This window comes from Hippichthys cyanospilos, chromosome 2 (genome assembly GCF_059441005.1).
Source record: "Hippichthys cyanospilos isolate Australia breed blue-spotted pipefish chromosome 2, RoL_Hcya_1.0, whole genome shotgun sequence".
Taxonomy (NCBI): Eukaryota; Metazoa; Chordata; class Actinopteri; order Syngnathiformes; family Syngnathidae; genus Hippichthys; species Hippichthys cyanospilos.
Window position 1 is genome coordinate 23,603,899 of NC_142370.1, and position 20,885 is coordinate 23,624,783.

General features: G+C 40.6%; 3 protein-coding genes across 7 annotated transcripts in view; 2 read left to right on the plus strand and 1 right to left on the minus strand.

Annotated features, from left to right (window-relative positions):
- Positions 1–84: 84 nt before the first annotated feature.
- pln2 (phospholamban 2) lies at positions 85–19,117 on the minus strand. Of its 4 annotated transcripts, none has more exons than XM_088409237.1 (3): positions 19,099–19,117; positions 4,330–4,391; positions 85–720 (listed from the first exon to the last, which is right to left on the minus strand). In XM_088409237.1, exon 3 carries the CDS (start codon positions 585–587, stop codon positions 426–428), a length of 162 nt encoding a protein of 53 aa, XP_088265363.1. In that variant the 5' UTR covers positions 588–720; positions 4,330–4,391; positions 19,099–19,117; the 3' UTR covers positions 85–425. The 4 variants fall into 4 exon arrangements, with proteins under 4 accessions (XP_088265363.1, XP_088265361.1, XP_088265364.1 ...); XM_088409235.1 differs by lacking the exon at positions 19,099–19,117 and adding an exon at positions 5,137–5,175; XM_088409238.1 differs by lacking the exon at positions 19,099–19,117 and adding an exon at positions 5,055–5,131 and having other exon boundaries at positions 85–723.
- LOC148427902 (T-cell surface antigen CD2-like) lies at positions 2,732–15,928 on the plus strand. Of its 2 annotated transcripts, none has more exons than XM_088409233.1 (9): positions 2,732–3,328; positions 12,604–12,730; positions 13,245–13,538; positions 13,758–13,831; positions 14,119–14,293; positions 14,380–14,454; positions 14,541–14,618; positions 14,698–14,882; positions 14,993–15,928. In XM_088409233.1, the coding sequence occupies exons 2-9, from the start codon at positions 12,649–12,651 to the stop codon at positions 15,074–15,076; spliced, it is 1,047 nt and encodes a 348-aa protein (XP_088265359.1). In that variant the 5' UTR covers positions 2,732–3,328; positions 12,604–12,648; the 3' UTR covers positions 15,077–15,928. The 2 variants fall into 2 exon arrangements, with proteins under 2 accessions (XP_088265359.1, XP_088265358.1); XM_088409232.1 differs by having other exon boundaries at positions 3,288–3,328; positions 12,539–12,730.
- The window catches only part of ptgfrnb (prostaglandin F2 receptor inhibitor b), a 38,312-nt gene continuing 36,493 nt past the window's right edge, over positions 19,067–20,885 (plus strand). Inside the window, exon 1 of the mRNA XM_088409231.1 lies at positions 19,067–19,420. Coding sequence (XP_088265357.1) covers positions 19,375–19,420 — 46 coding nt within the window. The 5' untranslated portion in view covers positions 19,067–19,374. The remainder of the gene's footprint in view (positions 19,421–20,885) is intronic.

Here is a 20,885-nt window from a genome sequence, read left to right on the forward strand (position 1 = left end):
TCCTGAAACAATCCAATGCTATTATCATCATTTTGATTGTGTCAGGCAAATGTCAAAAAGCCATGCGACTGTCTCAACCAGCAATTGATGTTCTCAATAATGTGTTTATTTAACCTCGTGCATCAAGTGATGATTTCATCTTTCGTTCTGAGGGTGAGACTGTGACATGAACCAACCCGTGAAAGTCCTGAGTTGCTGCGAGTTTCACATGCTCAATGTTTTCCTACAGTTAACGTGACGGACACATCGTTTGTAGTAGCTGTGCAAAATTTCCAATATTCTCTCGCAAGTACACTGTAGCTCACTCGTTCTTCAGTTTAAATTAATGGCACCAAGTCTGGGGGCGCCGCAGCAATAGAGATACATGCAGTCACACGTGGAGTGGTTCATTGAAGTGTGAGGGTGCCCGGTCCACAGACGCAGCATCAGCTGCTCAGCAGAACGATGATGTAGATGAGAAGCAGGCAGATGAGGATGAGGGTGAAGTTGACAAAGAGCTCCTGCAGGTTCCTCTTGGCCTGCGGGGTCACCTCGATTTGGGACGCGCGGCGGATGGCCGACTTGGTGATGTGCTGGACGCGCTCCATGTTTGGATTGCTGCGGTTAGCTTTAGCTGAAGAGCGGCAATGGCGAGGTTGTGATGGACGAAGGAGTCGGGACACGGAAGTCTGTTGAGGGAATCAGGTCCGGACAGGCTATGCAGCACAACACTATTATCTTCTGCTGGTGAAAGGAAACAGGAAGACGTGGGATGTTACCTGCCCGCTGCGTGTATGAAGTAATTACTGTATCACTCGAAAACAAATTTGCGCAACACGACGCAAGGGCGCGAGTACGCATTGAGCATGGGATGGGTATAGCCCCCATAGCAAAAGCTATTAAATCTCTCGAATGCACTAATTTTGATGACATTTCCTTCCCACGTGTATGAAAAACTAGTGTGACACTTTTTGGTCATGGGCTATAGAATCAGTTAGTCTTAACTTTAACGTGACATTGCGCACAGTGGAGGCTTGGTCCTCTCATTCTGATCAGAGGAGGACGGTACCATCACCTGACATGTGTTACCTATCACCTGACATGTGTTACCTAGAAAGATGAATGATTCAGCTAAAAGCATAAACAATGAGCTCCAATTAAATCCATTAGCAATGAAGACCGCTAACAATAATAGAAATTTGCTAAGGTACTGAGTGGTAGTTAAGTTAAAAATGTGGGGATTTTAAAGACAAGACAACTACTTAATTTTGCTAAGTATGAGCACTGACATATGCTTGATCTGTACCCTGCTTGTTTGTAGAAGATGTTTTAACTTTAATCCAAAAGGCTTCGTCAGTTCTTAATTTTTAAGTGTGGAGTCTCCCCATATTTCACTGCAATGTGTTTTCCCTGGGACGGTCACAACTGAGTTGCGCTTGTTTCTAGGGGTAGCTGGTGAATGAGCAACTTGCATATAGACTACTCGTTCATCTGTCTGCTGGCTCAAAAGTTGAGAAATGAGAGCCTGTTATACCTATAAAGAGTCATGTTGTCAAATAAGCTGGGGGAAATACTTCACAGAAAATACAGCAAACAGATACTGTAACTTTGTAAATAGCCCAGAATTCCCATAGTACTAAAACTATTCACAAAATGGGAATGTACGGATTGAAGTTGGCGTTTTAATGGCCTTAATGGAGAATAACAGTGGCATTCAAGTTGAACTCTACGCTACAGTAAGTTCATCAACAAGCCTCTGGCTCTATCATGTGACCTCTGCTGCGGCGTAGCGCATGGCACGATGATAAGCAGACTGCCCGCAGGCGCCAGCTGAGGTCTGATGATGCGTTATCCCAGACCAGCGGGAGTGGCGGCATAGATGTCATGACAACAATGTGAGGTTAAATTTGCCACGGCTGCTTTTACACGTTTCCCCAGCATAGTCACACTCCAAAAAGTCTGCCACATGCCGAGCTAGATGGAAGATGAATGCGAGCACATGGGATGACATTTGAAATATCTTTCATCGCGGCTTTGAATCCCTTTTATGATTCCGGGGGGACTTTCCTCTGAACAATGACAATGCGACAAGGTGACCATGCTTTTGCATTAGCAGCTGCTGCTAACAGTGACCGTCTTACACTTATTTAGCGCTTTAGCCAAGTCGTCTGCTATTTTTACTGGCGAGTGAACTTTGAAAGATTTTTATATACAACTCCTAAATTTTTGATCTTTCTGATTTGTTTCAGCCCCACAACTCCTGAGTCCCCGATTATACGTTGACAAAACACCTTGCCAAGCTTCATTCATTTCCCACAAGATAACGCCTTAAGTGCGTCGGTCTGCTCATACCGTCAAACTCTGACTTGGATTATGCATTGCTTAAATTAGTCTAAGACTGTCCGGTGTGAACCAAAGTATTGAAACTCTTGAGTGTCTGCGGAAGCACCTTCATCCATTTATCCAGAAGACGCCTTCAGGTTTCACAAGTAGGAGTTGTGATGACCGCTTTTCAAGGTCAACAAATACATCCAAATATGTATTTATTTTTTCAGGCGCTTTGATGCCCTTGGCTATTCTTTTCCATTTTAGACTAACTTGTATAAACACCGTAAAAAAAAAAAAAAAAAAAAAAAAAAGGTAATTATCGTATTTGTAGTTCCCGCGAGTGGGGGTGGGGGGGTGGGAGGGGCACAAAAGGGGTACTCTATCTTGGGGGGGGGGCTTTGCAAAATATAACTGAGAGGCACTGCTGTAGATGAAAATATGTATTGTAAATACAGTTAAATAAAGCCTATCAAACAAAATTTTGACTTTCTGTCATATCTATAACTTATGCCGTAACAAATATAGTCACCTTATTATAAGGTACAACTGTTTATGCACTATCAGAGTCAGGCATGTTTCTTTGTGCAATGAAGTGACAGTAATCCTCAGTTTCTCACTGTTGAGGAGTGAAAATAATTCAGGGTTGCCAGTAAATCCATGGCCTATTTAGCCTAAACTCTACTCTACCCCTCTAACCCAAACAGATTTGAAATCTTCATTTTTCAGCAAGTCATCCCCATGTCGCCGCTGCTGTCTGCGCATTTTTTGGCCTTGATCCAGCGGAAGCCATCATGAAAGGAACGATACATCTGGAAAAATCAGACATCCTTATTCTTCATTTTCATGCGCCTGTCTTGAACAAGAATTTTTGTGTTTTGTTTACGATTGTTTTATTTGGAGGGGGGTTGCCATCCAGTCAGTGTTTTGCTCACTGACTAGATGGTGAAGCTGGATGAACACAAGCAGCTATTGTTAGCTCCCCTTCACATAACATCACTCCAGCGTGGCTGCGACGCATCATGTGAGTCCTTGTGAAAGTACAAAAAGTGTTGATGCGCTTGGAATTCGCAATCGATTGTGTCTGAAAAAAGGATCGCGTTCTCCTCAAACAGCATGAAAAGTACACGAGACGAGCTGCCGAGTCATAATTTGAAGCTGACTTGGGGTGTCCTCTCACTTTTGGCGGTCGGTGGGTGTCACTGCTTTACATCGACCGTCTTTATCTCGAGACACATTCATAGTTTCCTTCAGTGGGTTTCAGCTGCTATGGAAACTCTCCATGCATTGCGGAGACGAGCCAAAGTGATGATGGCGTTGTCGTTAATGAAAACACGTTCCTTCTATTTATAAACGGCTGCAATGTTGATCAATAAGCTTGTGTTGTAGAAGATGAACTGATGAGCTGTGGATGTCATTAAGGCACGAATCCTTGCTCCAGGGAGTACAAAGATAGACTGGCAGTCATTGGCCATAACATCAAGCACAACAAAGAAAGTTCCGACGTGGGTTTTATTTTAATGTTTGACTTTTGGATTCAGACTGAATATTTTTTTCATCGTTGAGGTTGACGCTTTTACTCCATCCCACTCAAAGCTGGTTGTTTTAGTTTGGTGACATTGTTTAGCTATAAGAAGAACACTATTTAAGAAAACCTCAGTGGTATTACGCTGAACTGTTGTATTATGCAAACAACTTATTAGTAAATATATCGTCCAAGGAATTCCTCTCTGACAGACTCAACCAAAACTGATCGTTATTAGATGTATGTCGGTGTCACTGCATAAGTTCAGGTACAGCATGATGTATTGAATCTCCTTACATTGACTATGTGTAGCTCCTGAAGTGACTGAAATGTCTGTATAAAGTCATGCAATTTGCTACGTGATTGAAAGCCCCCCCCCCCCCCCCCCCCCCCCCCCCCCCACACACACACACACACACACACACACACACCAACACAGATTAACTAACACTCATTCAGGAAAATTCGACTCTTCATTCTGTTAGGATTTTCCTTCTTACCTTGCAGATGGGAGCAGGTCTGACTGGTGTTTGAGAGATGAAGAAATGTTGGATATTCAAGGCTGTAAACAGGAGGGTGGGGGGAGCGTGGAAGAGTGAGGTAGAGGAGAAAAAGAGAAGAGAGAGAAAAATCTTAACAACATAAGACTGAACAATCCCCAACAAGACGAAGTATGTCTTCAGTTTGACTTTTTTTTTATTGTATAATTTTGTTTGTGGACAAAAAAATACAAGCAAGGTTTATGTGTGCATGTGTGTGGTCAAACAACTGGACCGCATTTTCCTCCTTGGCAAAAAAAAAAAAAAAAGAACAGTAAAGTTGACGTGAAGTCCTCTGCTATGACCGAGAAGGACAAAAAGAAAAAATGAAATTTAAATGCACCGTCAATCATGTGAGTGTTTTAATAATATTTAACAGACATTTGCTACGGTGTATTTTTTTTTCTTTTAAGTGCGGACTGACATAAAATGATGATCCTCTGTCCTTTGGCAAGGCTTGGAAATTGCAGTCAGGGCTGAAGATGCATTAAGGAAGAAAAACACTAGTTTAATAGTGCAGTGTGAAGATAATACAAATGTTTTCTCAGCAGGTACGTGAGACTAGCCGACAAAGCTTGCGCCGTCTTATAAACGATTTAGTCCCGGTAGGAATCTGACAGTGTGTGTACAGCCATTATTTAACTGCATGCAACAAGTTGTAGATTGGATGGGAAGTTTATAATTACTTTGAGGTCAGCAATAAAAAAAAAAACAAAAAAACTGCCCAGCACTTTCCTTCTTACGGAGTCTTTAGCAAATGCAACTCACATGCTCACCGTCTCTATGTCTCCTTGAGCTGGACATGCACTTCTTTCATTTCCTGCTGCAAAGAATGAGGTTTTTTTTCCCCCCCGGGGGCTGCACAGTTTTCTTTCCTTACATGGTGAAAAGATGACAGACCCAAAACCAGAGTGAGAGGATGAGAGAGACGGAATGAAACAGCTTCTCTAGCATGTCAGCACGTCTTATCTTCTCGCATAAAGCAAGAGGTGATAACATTTGAAACACTGTGCTGTGCTAGAGCCAAAGGTCACCACTAGGTTTGTTGTTGTTTTGTTTTCCTGAATGAATACAAGTATTGAGATCACATACTCTGTGTCAGTGGTGCGAGTTAGCTTGATGCTAATTCTAATTAGCACACACCTTGTGGTGCTTTACACTGTAAGAAATGGATAGAACACAAATGCTCCAGCAAAAACATACAGGTGATATAACTGTGCTCAGTCATATATTCTTTATCCTCTTCACAGAACAACTACCTGAAAGGGGAGTTCAAGAATCCCGGTAAAGCGTTATGACGAATCCTACTTCACTTGCAGTCAGGACACACCCTGATACATAATTTCATAGAACATATAATATTGTAACGGGATGGTGATTATACATGAATTTGCTTAGGTCTTAAGCATCAATGTCCACTCTGACCTGTACCCAAGACGTTATTCTGAGCACATTATCTGAATACATATCTTGAGGCGTTACATAAATTTTGCGGCGACACACAATTGGCACGTGGTCATAGAGTCGGTGTCCCACCTTCTGTGGAATGGGGTGGAAAAGGTACCATATCAGCTTTGTTTACTCTGGAGAGCCAACTGCTGCTGTTGGCAGCTTTACACACATTCCCTCTCCCGTTCAGAATCTCTCCAATACCCCTATAATCCCCCATACCCCTCTCCCCAATCCCCCACATTGCTCCTTCATCACTCCCACTATACTCCAGATTTAGACTGCTATGTGAAGTGGCCCACAGCTAGGTTTTCCCCGCAGGCATGTGAGCTGGATTTATTATATTTATATTCATATTTATGGACTTTTGAATCCTACGACCAGTCCTATTTTGAAAATGTTGGAAACAACAATTTGGTCAATATTTGAAAGAAGAAGTGGTAGTAACAACATACAGTTACTTCATTACTTTTACTTAGCTTTGTATCTTTTTGGATAAATCATACCTTTAAAGAAGAGCTTGAATGGAAGTTACATGAGTATTTTTGCTCGGAAAAAAGACTTTTACTTTCTTGCATCGAGCGACATCCCACTTGCAAATTATGTTTATACCGCTCGGTATTTACATTTACCTCCGCAGTTTATTTTGGTCTGTCAGCAAGGCTTGTCACATGACTATTTAATAAATCCAACGAGCCTTCTGGTGATTTTTCACACCGTTTGACCAATCAAGCACACCCAAGCAGTCACATGACCACAGTCTCTGGATTGTGAACAGGTTGAAATTTGAGCAAAAACAGACCCACACAGGCAGGGGGAAAACATACAAACTCCACACAAGGAATGCCGGAGCTGGAATCGAACCTGCGACCTCTGAACTGTGAGGCGGACGCACTATGTGTACGGTTAATTTACAGAGGCGGGCAGTTTGGAACTGTCAGACTCTCCGTCGATCCGTCACCCACGGCCCAATGTTTTGTCGATGGACAAAGACCGACAGAACAGCACGTTTCGACCGTTATTGTTGTAATCATCACCACTTGTGTCACCTGTCACTATTGGAAATGGTTTGGCACCTCGCCCACTTAAATCTTGAGGACTTCAGAGAAATACTCCAATTGCTACATACTTAAGAGCACAGAACTGTTCGCAGTCTAAATAGCCAGCAGCTGAGTACTAGCACTGTAGTAAGCACCAGCTACTATTAAGAGAGAACGAGTTCTTCAGTATTACACTGAGCACCACTTTCTCCCCATACAAGGTGTCCAGCATAGCCGGACATACGTCATTGTTTGCGCTGCGTTTCAGAGTCATGGTCTCATGAACTGAACTGCAAACTATGCTCAATCTTGCTTAGCACATGAATTGTACGGACCTAGAGTAAAATGTAACGTACAGAATTAACTACATAGAGATTTTTGAGTTACTTTGCTTTTTAAATTCAATTTGAATGAATAAATTACCTGCACATAGTGGAGCAAAGCATTCTGTGATGCCTTTTGTGGCCAAAGAGGTGACTGCATTCAAGTAAACAATGGGCACATCACAAAGTGATCATTTCCTCCTGATCGTCTCTTAGCCAGAAAATGTAGGAGATAAGTTTTGAAATCCCTTCTCTCGCGCCACGTTGCGCGAACTACACTGACACCAATTCAAAAGGTGCCATTTTTTCACCTGGCATGCATTCGGTCCGAACGCAGCATAAGGGTTCGGCGAGTCGGTCTTAGGACACATCGTGTCATTTCGTGATGACCGATCAATGCTGTGGGGAATTCAGTGCGGTCAGCAGTCAAGCTGTGACTGACAAGGAGGTAGTGCATCTGTCATGTTCTGTTGGTTTTTGGTTTTGGGTTTATTTTTCGGAGTTCTGTTATTTTCTGTGTACATAGTTCCTGTTTCAGCTTCTCTTGTGTCACCTCGCGTTGGTTTGGTCCACCTGTCTGCGTTAACCTGCCCCTCGTGTGTCCAGCAATCCGCTTACCCCGCCTATTAAACGGGAACAATCACCCACACTCTCGGCCTCGGAACCTCTCTGCTTTTGGGTCCATTCCCCCCGCGATCACGCCAGCGTTCCTCCCCGCCGCGCCGCCCGACCGTGACAGCATCGTGTTATTTCCGTCTAGTATTTGAATCTATCTTATGTCGAGCAAAAACGAAAGTGTTTGGCCTTGTAATTTTAATACCATTTGTTCCAGTATGTCTTTGTAGCAATACTTGACTAAAGAAGTGTTCGGTGTGAATGTGCATCTAAAATTGAGGGGTTCAGTACCTCCAACAAGGTTAGGAACCACTGCTGTAGCTATTACTACTTAATGGTACTCTTTTAAGGGTTTCACGATTTTTATTGTTTAGTAGGATAATGAAGGTTTATTTTTTGGGAGGGTTGTTAATGGGAGTGAGCGGCAATTGAGCAAGGACTGGCTGACGGAGCAACGATTATGATGTAAAATCCCCACCTATGTTAGTTTATGAATGAATAAATTCCTCGCCACGTCACTACTTTCAATACTAGAGCGGTTTTGTCATTGAGCACTTAAGTGCTTATTGATGCCACATTTTTACTTAGTCATATGATTCTATTCAAAGAGTATTTTGGAATACTAAACAAACTGTTCTTACATTTTTAGCCTCCTGTTTAAATATATGAAACCTACTAAGTGGATGCTCCCAAACTCATGTCACGGGTTCTCTCAAGAAGGATCACCCATCTTTTACTAAGCTATTAATCCAGCAGACTTGATGGTAGTTGCTCTCTTGGCGTCTCCAATATAATCATCCAAATCCAATGGATATCAGCCTCCCGAGATACTTTGCATTCACAATACCCTGTAGGACTCAGAGCCTTATCATTGTTTCAAAAAAGCAAACAAATCAAGTTATGAATGTCAACATTATCAACTGGGATATGTTATGCTCTCCCTGTTTGATTCTGGCCATGCAGCAAACTTTAGAGAGCAACTGTATGTTGTATAAAGAAAAGAGTGTACTGTATATTTATGAATCCTACCGAGCTACACTCAGAAGTCATATAAAAATATTTAAAGTGTGGGCTCACCGAAGCTCACTGACAAACGCTTGTTTATTCGGATAACACTCTCATGCTTTAAAAAAGCAAACGTTGTTCAATTTGATTGGTGTTAAAAGGCCTGATTCTCATAGTGGTGTCGGTGAGTGGTGACCATCGACTATAGACTCTTGTGGTAAAAGACAGTGGCTGAACCCTGAAAGTGTGTGCGGTGTCTTTGGTCGAATGTTGGACTCAGGCAGTGGAAAAATATCTGTTCTATTTATAAAGGCCCATTTAACAGAACAGGGTCATCTCTGTTGCACACAGGAACACAAGCAGTCAGGATGTGAAGACTGTGATGTGACCACTGACTACCTTCCCTTTCCGAAAAGCCTCAAATGCAGTTCAAATACTTTGTCAAATATCGTAAACCCAAATCCGTCAAGGGGCTATTTTTAGATCAAGCTTCTACAATCAAGCAACGCCGATCTTAAAGTTTACACTGGGTTTTATTAGGAACATTGGCACAATTAAATGGCATCCAAGAACAGGCTGTATCAATAAAAACACAACCAAGAAGGGGATTCATCCTTGTCACAATAAACTGGACACCGAGACAGATTTCCAACGTTACTAGAATCTCCCTTTAAGAATGTTAAAAAAAAAATATATATATATATATATATATATATATATATATATATATATATATATATATATATATATCTCAACAGCAACTCTGGGTTTGCTGGATTACAGCTCGATACCAAGGAAAAGTACAACCAAGCCATTTGTTGTAACACAGCCCTATTGGATTTTTAGCTCTCTAAAGGGAGAAATGTTGGTCAATCTTTCGAAAAAGAAGTATAATGTCGATTGAAATGGGTAGGGACTACTAGCTTTGTACATATCCTACGGATGGGATACACAAACATTTTTGACACAAAATCGACTTTTTCAGCAGACAGCCTCTCGTAATGTCTTTTATTGTAATCTTATTTTGTAGTATTAGTAGTATTGGCAGTTTTCATTTTGGGAGTACAGCGCACAACCAGGGAACAAAATTATGGGGCTAGCGAATAGCGATATACTGTAGATCAGCACCACAAATAAGTAAAGTGCTCGCCAATTTGTATTTCTAGCACATATTTGCTTAGTCATTGAAAGACAGGCTCCAAAACATCACTTAGCCCACGAGGCCCTAAATCGTCCAAGATAAGCTTTAAGATGGATGCTTAAACACAGCATGCAAAAACCACGCAGGAAGGCCAGAGCAACCTGGATTTGAACTTGGGACTCTGAACTGTGATGCGGGTGTGCTAACCACTCTTCCACCGTGCCGCTCTATCTTTAAAAAAGGTTTTATTTAAAAAGAAAAAAACGGCCCATTCTGGCAAGAGGTTCTGCAGATAAAGTATCACATGCATAAATGGCAAAATTTAGATGACACAGACAAAATAATAGATTTGAGATTCCTCCAAATATAGCCTCCTTAAGGTCTGTATTTTCAAGTCCAGCAGCAAAAAAATTACATTTGTAACAAAATTGTATTAAGGGTATAAGGGATTGGTGGACAATGCCCGTCACTTCTAACATGTTTTTCTTTGACTAGATGCTAGCGCATTCTGGAAAAGCTGTAAAAAGAATCAACTAGAGGTCCTTGCCACAAAATACATTTCTTTACTGTTGTAAATGCACATAGCAACTGATTAAAGTCTAAAAGAAGACTGACATATGTATGGCTGTGTTGTTTACAAGTCTGTCAGCTGGACACCGGCAAATGTAATCCATCATCCAAACTGCTTATCCTCACCAAATGTAATTAACCATCACCTTTGGCATCTATTTTTGTAACTAGGCCGTTTCTTCGTTTAATTCAAAGTATTAATAGCAAGGTATGTCAAGAACAAGAGGTGAAGGCCCTCTAATGTACTCACATGTTAGCAGAGGACCTCTCACTGAGGGAAGTGATAGCGATAGAAGTGCCTTCCATGTAATATTGTAATGTTTTAATCACTTTCTTGATCATTTCACGCAGCGGTTTCTAATGTTGACACGACCACCTAAAGTCAGAGACAAATGGACCGTCCATGGCAGACTGACTAGTCCACTTTATGCTTTATTAAGATGGATAAAAATACAATCTAATACAAACACTGTTTCTCTTGATGTAAAAAAAAAAAATCGCTCTCAATCCCACCCCATAAAACACTCAACGCAATGACTTAACGTGATCCTTTTGCATTAGGTTGAATGACAAAAAGTGTTTAACGATCAGAACATTTGTATTTTTGTTTTGTGGTTAAATGCAGTTGAGATACAATATTCTCCTGCACCTGATGTCAGATAATCTTCCCATGAACCTCCCATGAGGGTAATGTGACGTCATTTTGTCTGTGTGTGTGTGTGTGTGCGTGTGTGCGTGCGTGTGTGTGTGTGTGTGTGTGCGTGTGTGTGCGTGTGTGCGTGCGTGTGCGTGTGGGTGTGCGTGTGTGGGTGGAAAGGGGGGGGGGGGGGGGGTTAAGCGATGATCGAACGTGAAAAAAAGGAAAACAAAACGTTTTGTGTTAAAATTAAAATTTTAGCATTTTAAAGTACCCCACAATTGAAGATAATTATCCTGATCCAGCAGCAGAAATGAAAACATGAACTGTGATTATCAATGAACATACATTTAAATTAAATGTTTCCAACGGGACCCTCCAACAACATCTGTTAGGATTAAATTTTATTTTGGCTTGAGTTTAATTACCATTCACCATGAAACGTTGTTTTCTCTTATGGGGCACTGGGCACACACACACGCAAAAGCGCACGTACACACGTTCATATGTTGCCTTGCGTAAAGATTCTGTAGAAAGTCAAAAGTCCTGCTTCAAGTCAGCTGGGGGCCCCCAGTTAGCCTTGACGAGATGACCTGTTGATGGGAAACGATTGCAAACAAATCAATCTTCGGAAGGCGTGTAGATCATGCTCATCTGGACCAGGCATGCCCAACGTCCGGCCCGGGGGTTCGAATGTAGCCAGTGTTCAAAGTTCCATAGGTCTGCAGCCTCTGACAAAAATTAATAACATGTGGCCCATCAGCACAGTCGACTACAGAAAAGAAAATGCATTTCTGTACAGTCAACGCTACAACTAAGCAATGTTGTATCCTACCAGAAGATGGCAGCAGACCTGTTGCCCACTCTTTTGAAGACAAACTCCTCCACGCTGTCTCTCCCGGAAATATTAGGTAGTAGTGAACCCACACATCATTTGCACGCGCTTTGACGCCCAAGAAAGTTGACAATTGTTGCTTCTTGGGCAAGTGGAAATAGGAGTGATTTTTCACTGAATTACGAGGAAACTGTCTGCCGAGTTTACACAGAGGGTGGTTGTTTTCAAATATTCAATATCAAGAGGCACTACCACTACCAGATGAAGCCGTAATAATATCCAAATGTCACAATACAATATTATCACGATATGAACCTGAAACAACGATACTAGTGAGCTCATGCTATAAATAAAGTTCAATATTGTGTTTGCGTACATAGTAACAGAGGTGAAAAAAAAATGAAATTAATAGGAACGTGAATGGTTGGCCCCCACCCATATTTAGGTTTTTTTATTTTTTTCCCAAGACAGGAGATTATTTAACTTAAGGCTAAGATAAGTTTGAGACGATTTTAAACCTTAACAAAGAAAGGTGTGTTTTGTTTTGTCGAGAAGGGGCCCCTTGGATCACTTCCTTTTTGAGGTCATGCAGAGAAATGAGGTTCTGACGGCTTTGACAGGAAATAACCTTCTTGGCAAGCGGTTGCTCTTCTTGTCAGTCAACTATGAAGCTGACGGCGATAATGCAGATGTTTGCTTCATCAATTGTCTCCCTGATTCTGCTCTGCTGCCGTCTTGAATCCACAGGTATGCAACTACAAAATTTATTCTGCTGTGATAAGTATCATGTCATTTTAAGTCAGATGATTTTTGAAAAGTTTGCTATTCCTTTTTACGTTTTCATGCTGATTTTATGGAAATGATCACTCATTATGAAAAAAAAATCTCAATGAATTTCACTTAACTGTTGCTGAAAGAAAACATTGTCTTTCCCCTTTTCAGGATTTACATTCTAGATCTAAAATGAATTTGCAATTGTGCAATTCTTAAGACAAATGATGAATTTAGACTTGAGCTTCAAAATACAAAGGATGTTATTAATATTAATGCACCAAGTTTATTTAGATGGTCTGCTGTTGTTGTATGTGTGACAAAAAGAGCAGGAAGTGAGGCAAACGGGGTGCTTGTGCAGTTTGTCTCGGTGGAACAAAAGAAAGAAAAGCAACTACAATTTTTGATGTAAACATATTAAAAAAAAACAAAGGCATAAAACAGGCAGGACATCTGAATGTTCTTTTCTATTTCTCCTTTCGCTTCATAGACTCCCAAGATAGTTGTGATGCTTATGCCCTCATCGGCCAAAGCTTTACTGTGCCTCTGAACCACAAACTGCAAGTAAGAGAACATTTGAGATGGAAGCACAACAACACCAAGATCTTTCACCGAAACCCAAACAAGGGGGTTTCTACCGGGACCTCGGACGATGTTTATGAAAATGGATCCCTGAAGCTGACAAACCTGAAGAGAAGCAGTGAAGGCGTTTACCTCCCGGAGGTTCATGATGAAACAGGGAAATCCGTGACAGAGCAAAAAGGAATATATTTGTGTGTGTTGGGTGTGTATCAACTATCTTAATATCACTTAGTCACATATATGACTTTTATGAATATATATGAATATATGTTTTCTTTTAATCCATTTCTGCTTTTAAATGCCTTAATTTCAAAGTATTTTTTTTGTGTGTCCTGGAATTGGATGGACATATACTAATTCTCCATCTGCTGGTAAGCGATCATTTTTAGAGAATAATTGTTGATCTTTAAAATCTGATCAGATCCTGTCTCAAAGCCTGGATTAAAAATGGAATGTGCCTTGCCCAACGTGAAATTCACATGCCTGCCTGGTCAGGTAAGAACAACCACATGACTTGAGTACACTTTTTTTTTTTCATCCCAACGTTGCCAAAACACACACAATCAAATGAGATCTAAATAGTGCATTTTGATTGTTTTTCTAACAACACGAGAACAATTAGAAAAGTATTATTAACTGCCTTTGCTTGGCAAAATGTTCTTTTTTATTATACAATGACTTAATTTCTTGTATTACATATATATATATATATATATATATATATATATATATATATATATATATATATATATATATATATAATCTAACTGTTGGACCCACAGACACCAAAAGGCACAGTTCAGTGGTTTCAGAATGATAAGCTTTTGGCCCAAGAAAATCAACGGACTTTGCTGCAAATTGCCCAACAAGTAACACATGATTCATTCAAGTGCCAAGTTTCCAATGGTGTCAGTTCCATGAGCAGTGAGGATGTGATACAAAACTGCATCGACTCAAGTGAGTATTATGCAGATGAAGTTTTTTTTAAGTTCATCGCTGCAGTTGCCGTAACATGACCCTCTGTGACTCGGGCATTATTCAAGACTCATCCATCTTCCCCGAAGAGTTATTCGGCCTTGATTTTAGGATCATGGTGAGCATCCTGGCTGGCATGGGAGGTACAGTAAATTTGGGTCACCAATCAATATTTTAATTATATATTTAATCATATATTTAATCTATTATTACTCTGTGTCCTTATCAGGCCTTGCTCTGTTGCTGGTCATCATCTTAATTGTTTGCTGCGTTCGAGCCATACGAGAGAAAAAAAAACAAGTTAAGGGTAAGGCAAAACATTAGAATATAGGGGATATCTATAATACAAAATAAGAGACATTCAAAACTATTTTTCATTCCAACAGAGGAGGAGGAGCTTCGACTGGGATGGACCAATTCCGAAGGACAACGTCAACATTGTCATCACCCACCCAATCGGCATCATCATTCTCATGGCCAAACCGGACCTTGTCAACATCACATCAAACAACACAGCGAGCCTCAGCGTCCAAGAGGCAAACCTCAGGCCAGCTCCAGAAGACCAACACAGGTCGCTAAGCTAAGCGTGACACAATCTGAAAAAGGGGGCCTAGGGCCTCAAAATGTTTCAGAACTGCAACTTTCTTGCCTGACTGTCACCTGTTACTGATTTCTCTTTAGAGTGACTCCAGACCTGCAGGCAATAACCAGCAGGCTGCTCCTCTTCCTCAGCCGAGGAAGAAGGTTCCTGCACAAAGAATGTGATGGCAAAGTGAGAATCCCTCATTTCGGACAATATTGACATCATCATGTCATGCTATTTAGGTTCACACATTTAACTACAGTAGGTTTAAAAGCTCTGCCAAGCTCTCTTCAAATGCCTGATTTTTATTATTTAAAAATAATCACACCTAGAAAATAGATTTACATTTTCTCCCCCATTAAATGGGGGGGGGGTCCTGACAATTGGACAGGACCATGCAGGGTTTTTTTTTTTTTAAATATCCACTTTAGATTATGACCACTTCTTAACAATCAAAATCATGCAGGCCCTCCAATGCCTGGATTGTAAATCACACACACACACACACAACCACACACACACACACACACAAAGATCCACTAATAATAGATACTAAAATGGTTTAGGTGCATAATTTTCAGCGTTACCAAAAAAATATATTATTGATTGGCATAAAATATTGGTATTACTACCTATATTCTTATCACAAATATATTGAAAGTAATTATACATATTCTTAAATACTTGTGAAAATAAAAGTAAAGCGAAGGAAAACACAATACTGTCATCAGTTTGAGCTTAAATAGTGAGCGACCATCTGGAAAGTGAGTGATGTTGTTAGTGAACAGAAGAAATAGGAAATAACAAAAAAGAAACTGCGATGAATGTTCCCAGTTTGAAAAAAACACAAAAGGATATAAATAAAATTTTAAAAATTTGTCTTTGTTTTATTACCTACCTTATTATTTGCTTGATTATGGAATGAACAGAATAAGACTTTCATTGTGTGGTATTATCATGCGTATGACAATAAAATTCTTGAATCTTAAAATGCAACCATTTCAAAAGTCAGATAAATATATTTTTTATTGTTATTTTACAAATAAAATCATTTGAACCTTTGTTTCTTCAGTTTAGCCTTTTTGTGTTCACATGTTTGAATTCTACAGTACATATGAAACGAAATGTCATAATGTATTAGTAGATTTTTTGTTTTGTTTTTGTTTTTAACGCATTAGCTCAATGTGAGCGTTGGCCTTGGGGTTTGTGAGTTTGCAAGCCTCTGCAGCAATGCCTCACACATTCAACACAGAAATGCATCACTTTTTGTCCACTGATGTATTTGTGGTTTTCATCGTTTCGGCGGTGCTGAGCATTTGCACAGTGGAAAATAGTTAACAAACGATGGCCTGAGAGCTGATTTGTTACACTGAAAACTATATCTGAATTATACATTGTACTGGTCATCTTGCTTTTAAAATTTAATCTCATATTATTAACATGTCAACGTCCCCTAATTTTTAGAGTTGTGGTAATGATGAGTAACAAGATGTATCATGCATTATATATTCACTTTAATTCTAGCTGCTAAATTATCCACGGGGTTGCATTTAACTGATGCAATCACTTTAGCAGAGACGGGAAATCCGGGTCCAGAGTGTGAAAACCTTGCCACGGGTATGGCTTTAGCCACTGGTGCATCTTAACAACTTGTAGCCAAATGAGCATATCAACTTACCTTTTAACTGAAACACCACATGTGGATAAAGCCAAATTGTGGCAAGGGTTCTTATTTTCTTTTCCCCATCTCTGCCTTAAGTCATATTACATAGAAGATTTGAAGACAAAATAGAAAGTAAAAACAAAAAAACTGTACTTCTAATTATGTCCACAAGATAGCAGTGTTGTATTAATTTCATAGACTCGTACTGTGATTTTATTTTGACAGAAACAAATTAATTGACTCGTGAAAGGAACTATGTCAGGTCGTGAGAGCGTGAATTTATCGCCAACACTTCCAAACACAAACGCACTCACACCACTAACTTTAGTCATTGCTCTCCACATCCTGAAATGTGTCAGCTCAACGATGACCTTTGAGCCTGACGTTGAACTACTAACCGCACCTGCCTATTGCATGCAGTGACTCACGTGCCGAGTGTGTCGCGGAGGAATATGTTCCTCTTGTCAGTTGGCTGAAAACACTGAAAAACGTTAAGAGGTGTGGTTGAATGAAAACAAATTAATTGAACTGGAAAAGCAAAATGGACACTCGTGCCTCACACGTTGAGTGGAAAACGTTTATTACCTACAATAAATCCATTTAAAAATGATTTACTAAGCTAAGTAATCAACAATGAATTAATGCATTTTTAATTAGCCCCCCTTTTTTTTTTAAAGTGTCCTTTTATGAATTGTGAGTGACCTCAAACCTACTTTGGGCGAGAGACGAGCAACCTCCACCTTGACTGGTTGACAACCAATCGTAGGCAGTGCTCTCCTTTGCCTGCGTTCCTGTGTCCCAGACCCATAATTTTTTGAAGGGTTTAGGGTTTAGGGGCCTTGCTTCCAGGAGCAACTTTAAAATAAAACCCGTCCCATTGCCATTCACATAATACATTGCTTGATATCCCACATTTTATTTTGAAGCATCTGGCTTGCTTTACAACCAGCTGGGTCACCAGACAGATTTCACTGGGGCACATGCCACAGTACTGCTCTGCAGTGCTCTGGGAAAAAAACAACAATAAATACGAATTCACTTCAGAGCGCACATGTCACATACTACTTAATATTGTAAGTAGTATATAATATATAGTAATTCATTGCTACTGTATTCACTCCACATAAATAATGTGCACATGGCAAGTAACATGGTAATTTATTCACATGTAGCTGATATTACTTATGTGAGCGCACAAGGAAGCGGCTGGCAGGTGAAGAGAACCGCTGCGAGAAGTCGGTAAGTGTGTTAAAAATATTATTTTGAATTGACTTAAAGTGTTACTCTGGAATAAATATTAGAAAGTTATTTGCCTGCTGCAGGAATAAAGCAGGGATGAATGAGCTAGCTAGGGAACATAAGTCTGTCTTAAATTCATGCTAAATTAGCTGACGTTATTTCTTGTGTCAAGCCAACCATTTTCATTAGCTATAAAGCTGCCAGGGGAATTTGCGGTGAGTTTCATCAGAATGGAACATAATGTTGCTTACAGACTGTTGTCTTGGTGTCGATGATAATTTTGATTAAGGGTGTGTTTGCTGACACATAGCATCTGGATTAGGGGTGTCAAACATACGACCCGTCGGGACGTTTCTGGCCCACAAATGGGTTTAATCCGGGCCAGGCGGTGATTTTGTAAAGAATAAAAATGAGCTGGATTTTTTATAAACTAAAACCTCGAAATGTTTTATGATTAATAATAATGTTCATATTTTATGATTGTTAGTGATGTTGTACTTGTTTACTTTATAACAGTATTAAAAACGGATCACAAATTTGAAGTTGTTTTTCTTAAATTTAATAAATATATACCATGATTTCTTTGGTCAGGCCCATTTTGGCGCAAACTTTAAATGAGTTTGACAACTCTGCGATGGTGCAGTGGTTCTCAAATGATCTACCTTCAGGAGGAAAAAACATTTTTCCCTAATTGAATGGTTTAAAAATTTGGCCACTACATAATGAAAGTTATAGGCCAAATGTCTAAACTTTTCAAATTATTTCACTGAAAATTGCATAGTAGACTTGTTTGCCTTTAACAAAGAATCTGGGATTTTTTTTAAACCCTTAAACAAAGTAAACGCTGCGCTTTCTTGCAGTAACGATTTTAAAATAGCTTTATTATTTGAGGATGGGTTGAAGTGGGTCGGATTAAAGAAAGAAGTGGGTAGTACGGTGCCCTCCTGCCTTACTTTGAACAAGTGCAGGTGAGTGATGACGCATGTTTAAAGAAGCCGTTGAAAAGTTCAAGTCTGGCATGTATGCTCACCCTGTAAAAAAAAAAGCACGGACAGATTCCAAAATGTGGCAGTGAAGGGAATAACTTCGAGACCGTGCTGTGCCTGCAATATGTGTCACATAAAAGCTAATTAAACTAATACGTCATGCAGCATAAAACCAAGAGCCCCCCCTCCCCCCCCTCCTCTCCCTCTCTCTCTCTCTTTCTCTCTCTCTCTCTCCCTCCCTCTCTCCCTACCTCCCGCTCCATTTGCTCTTCCAGCCACCTAACTTCCGGCCACGCTCTCTCGACTTGCCTCTTACCTGCTTTGGTGACTCACGTCGCCTTGTACAAATTACAGTCGTTCCCGTGTCCCAACCACTTAAACGCCCACGTAGGCCCGGAAGGTGTGGATTTATCGGCTTGGTCGAAATCGCGATGTGCATCCAGTTTGCGCTGCAGCTCCGGCCGTGCTAAAGTGCCTGGCAGAGTTTCTTGAAGGGTCCGACAGCCGCGGCGGCAAGGGGGACGCGTTTTACCCCCCACGTTGGACAAAGACAGAAGTGGGGTAGGGGGATCGAGGATATATTCGAGGAGAGATGGTTAACTACGTCCTGACGTTCCTCTGGACTACGCTCATGTTCGGTAAGACATCTTCTTGTTTGACTGCAATAGCGAATTTGGGCGAGATAAGCGCCAGTGCATGATACACGAACGCTGGTTGTTAAAATACACTTGGCATTTGCGACGCCCAATAATTAATTTGGGACTTTTCCGTGGCAAATGCTCAAGTCGATCCCACACGCGATTGAATTCGGGTTAGACCAACTTCACCCAGCTCGCTCAAATTCCAATACTGTATAAGTATACACCTTTGACCCGATCTGTCAAAACTAGTTGCTTTTTTTTGCCACGGTCTTCACAGAGTCAATATTAAGTTGAGAAAAGCGTGTCAAATGACCACTGCATTTAAAATAAGACTACTGTATAGTTGTCAGGTTTCCCACTTGCTATGTTAGGCAGCCAGACCGTCTGTTAAATCGAGGCACAGGTTGCCTTGACAGTAGGTGGTTTGTTGGCAAACAGCAAATGAAATTCTTCACTCGTTCAATCGTTGTCGTATTTAAATCGTCAGTCCACTAAAGCAGTACTTCCATAGCTACGTACTGTACGTCTTGTGCAAGAACACAGGACCCCCAAAACATACACAAACACATACAATTGTTGAGCAAAAAACCTGTAAGTGGACAGACACTCGGTTAGTGAGATTTCCAATCCTGATGCCATTGCACTGTGTTTGAAATGAAGTACAGTATTATCAGGATTTGTTTCTGGGGTCCTCGTAAGGAGCCCTCAACAGGGATCCCTGAAACCTTGGTCAGTGGCAATACTTATCATGTTTCAACTTTTCTACCATCGAGCTGGCCCCACCCACCCGCAAGACACTTTTAATTTTGTGTCGAGTAACAATGGGATGATCAACACTATTATGCAACTTTTACCTCTGAAAAGAGCAGTCCACCTGACAACTCTGAACAGATTAATGTGTTCTTTTTTTTTTTTTTTTAAACCTGTTTCTCCTGAGTTCATCCCACAGTTCTCGGTTCTATCTTCCTATAAACTATGGTTAGCTTTCAAGAGGAAGCGCCATGTCACTTACGTATTATTGTCGATTCAGGCCTCAACCTGGACTGAAGGGCCTAGGGACTTAGTCATCAGACTGAGTTCTACCAAAGGGTCAAATACTATCATATGTTTAGTCATCGAAGCTGTGCCTGTGTGAGAGAGACTGTGTGTGTTTGTGTAATTGTGTGTATTTGTGTGCGTGTGTGTTGGAGTAGTCATCTTAATTTTGCGTTGTGTCAGATGTTCGGATGTTGCAAGCTCTTCTGTGGTGCATTCTGCAAATGCTGTTTACTTCTTTGAATTCCTATTTTTTTGGTACATGGAGTAAAAATAATCTCAAGACAGGCGGAAACAAGGTAATAGCTGGTGGTTTCATGAGTGTCATTAACTATTGAGTCAAGCAAACAGCTCTAAGATAGCAAGTGCATGGATGGAAATATCGGCTTATAACACCGACAACTTTGCACAACATGTGAACATACAG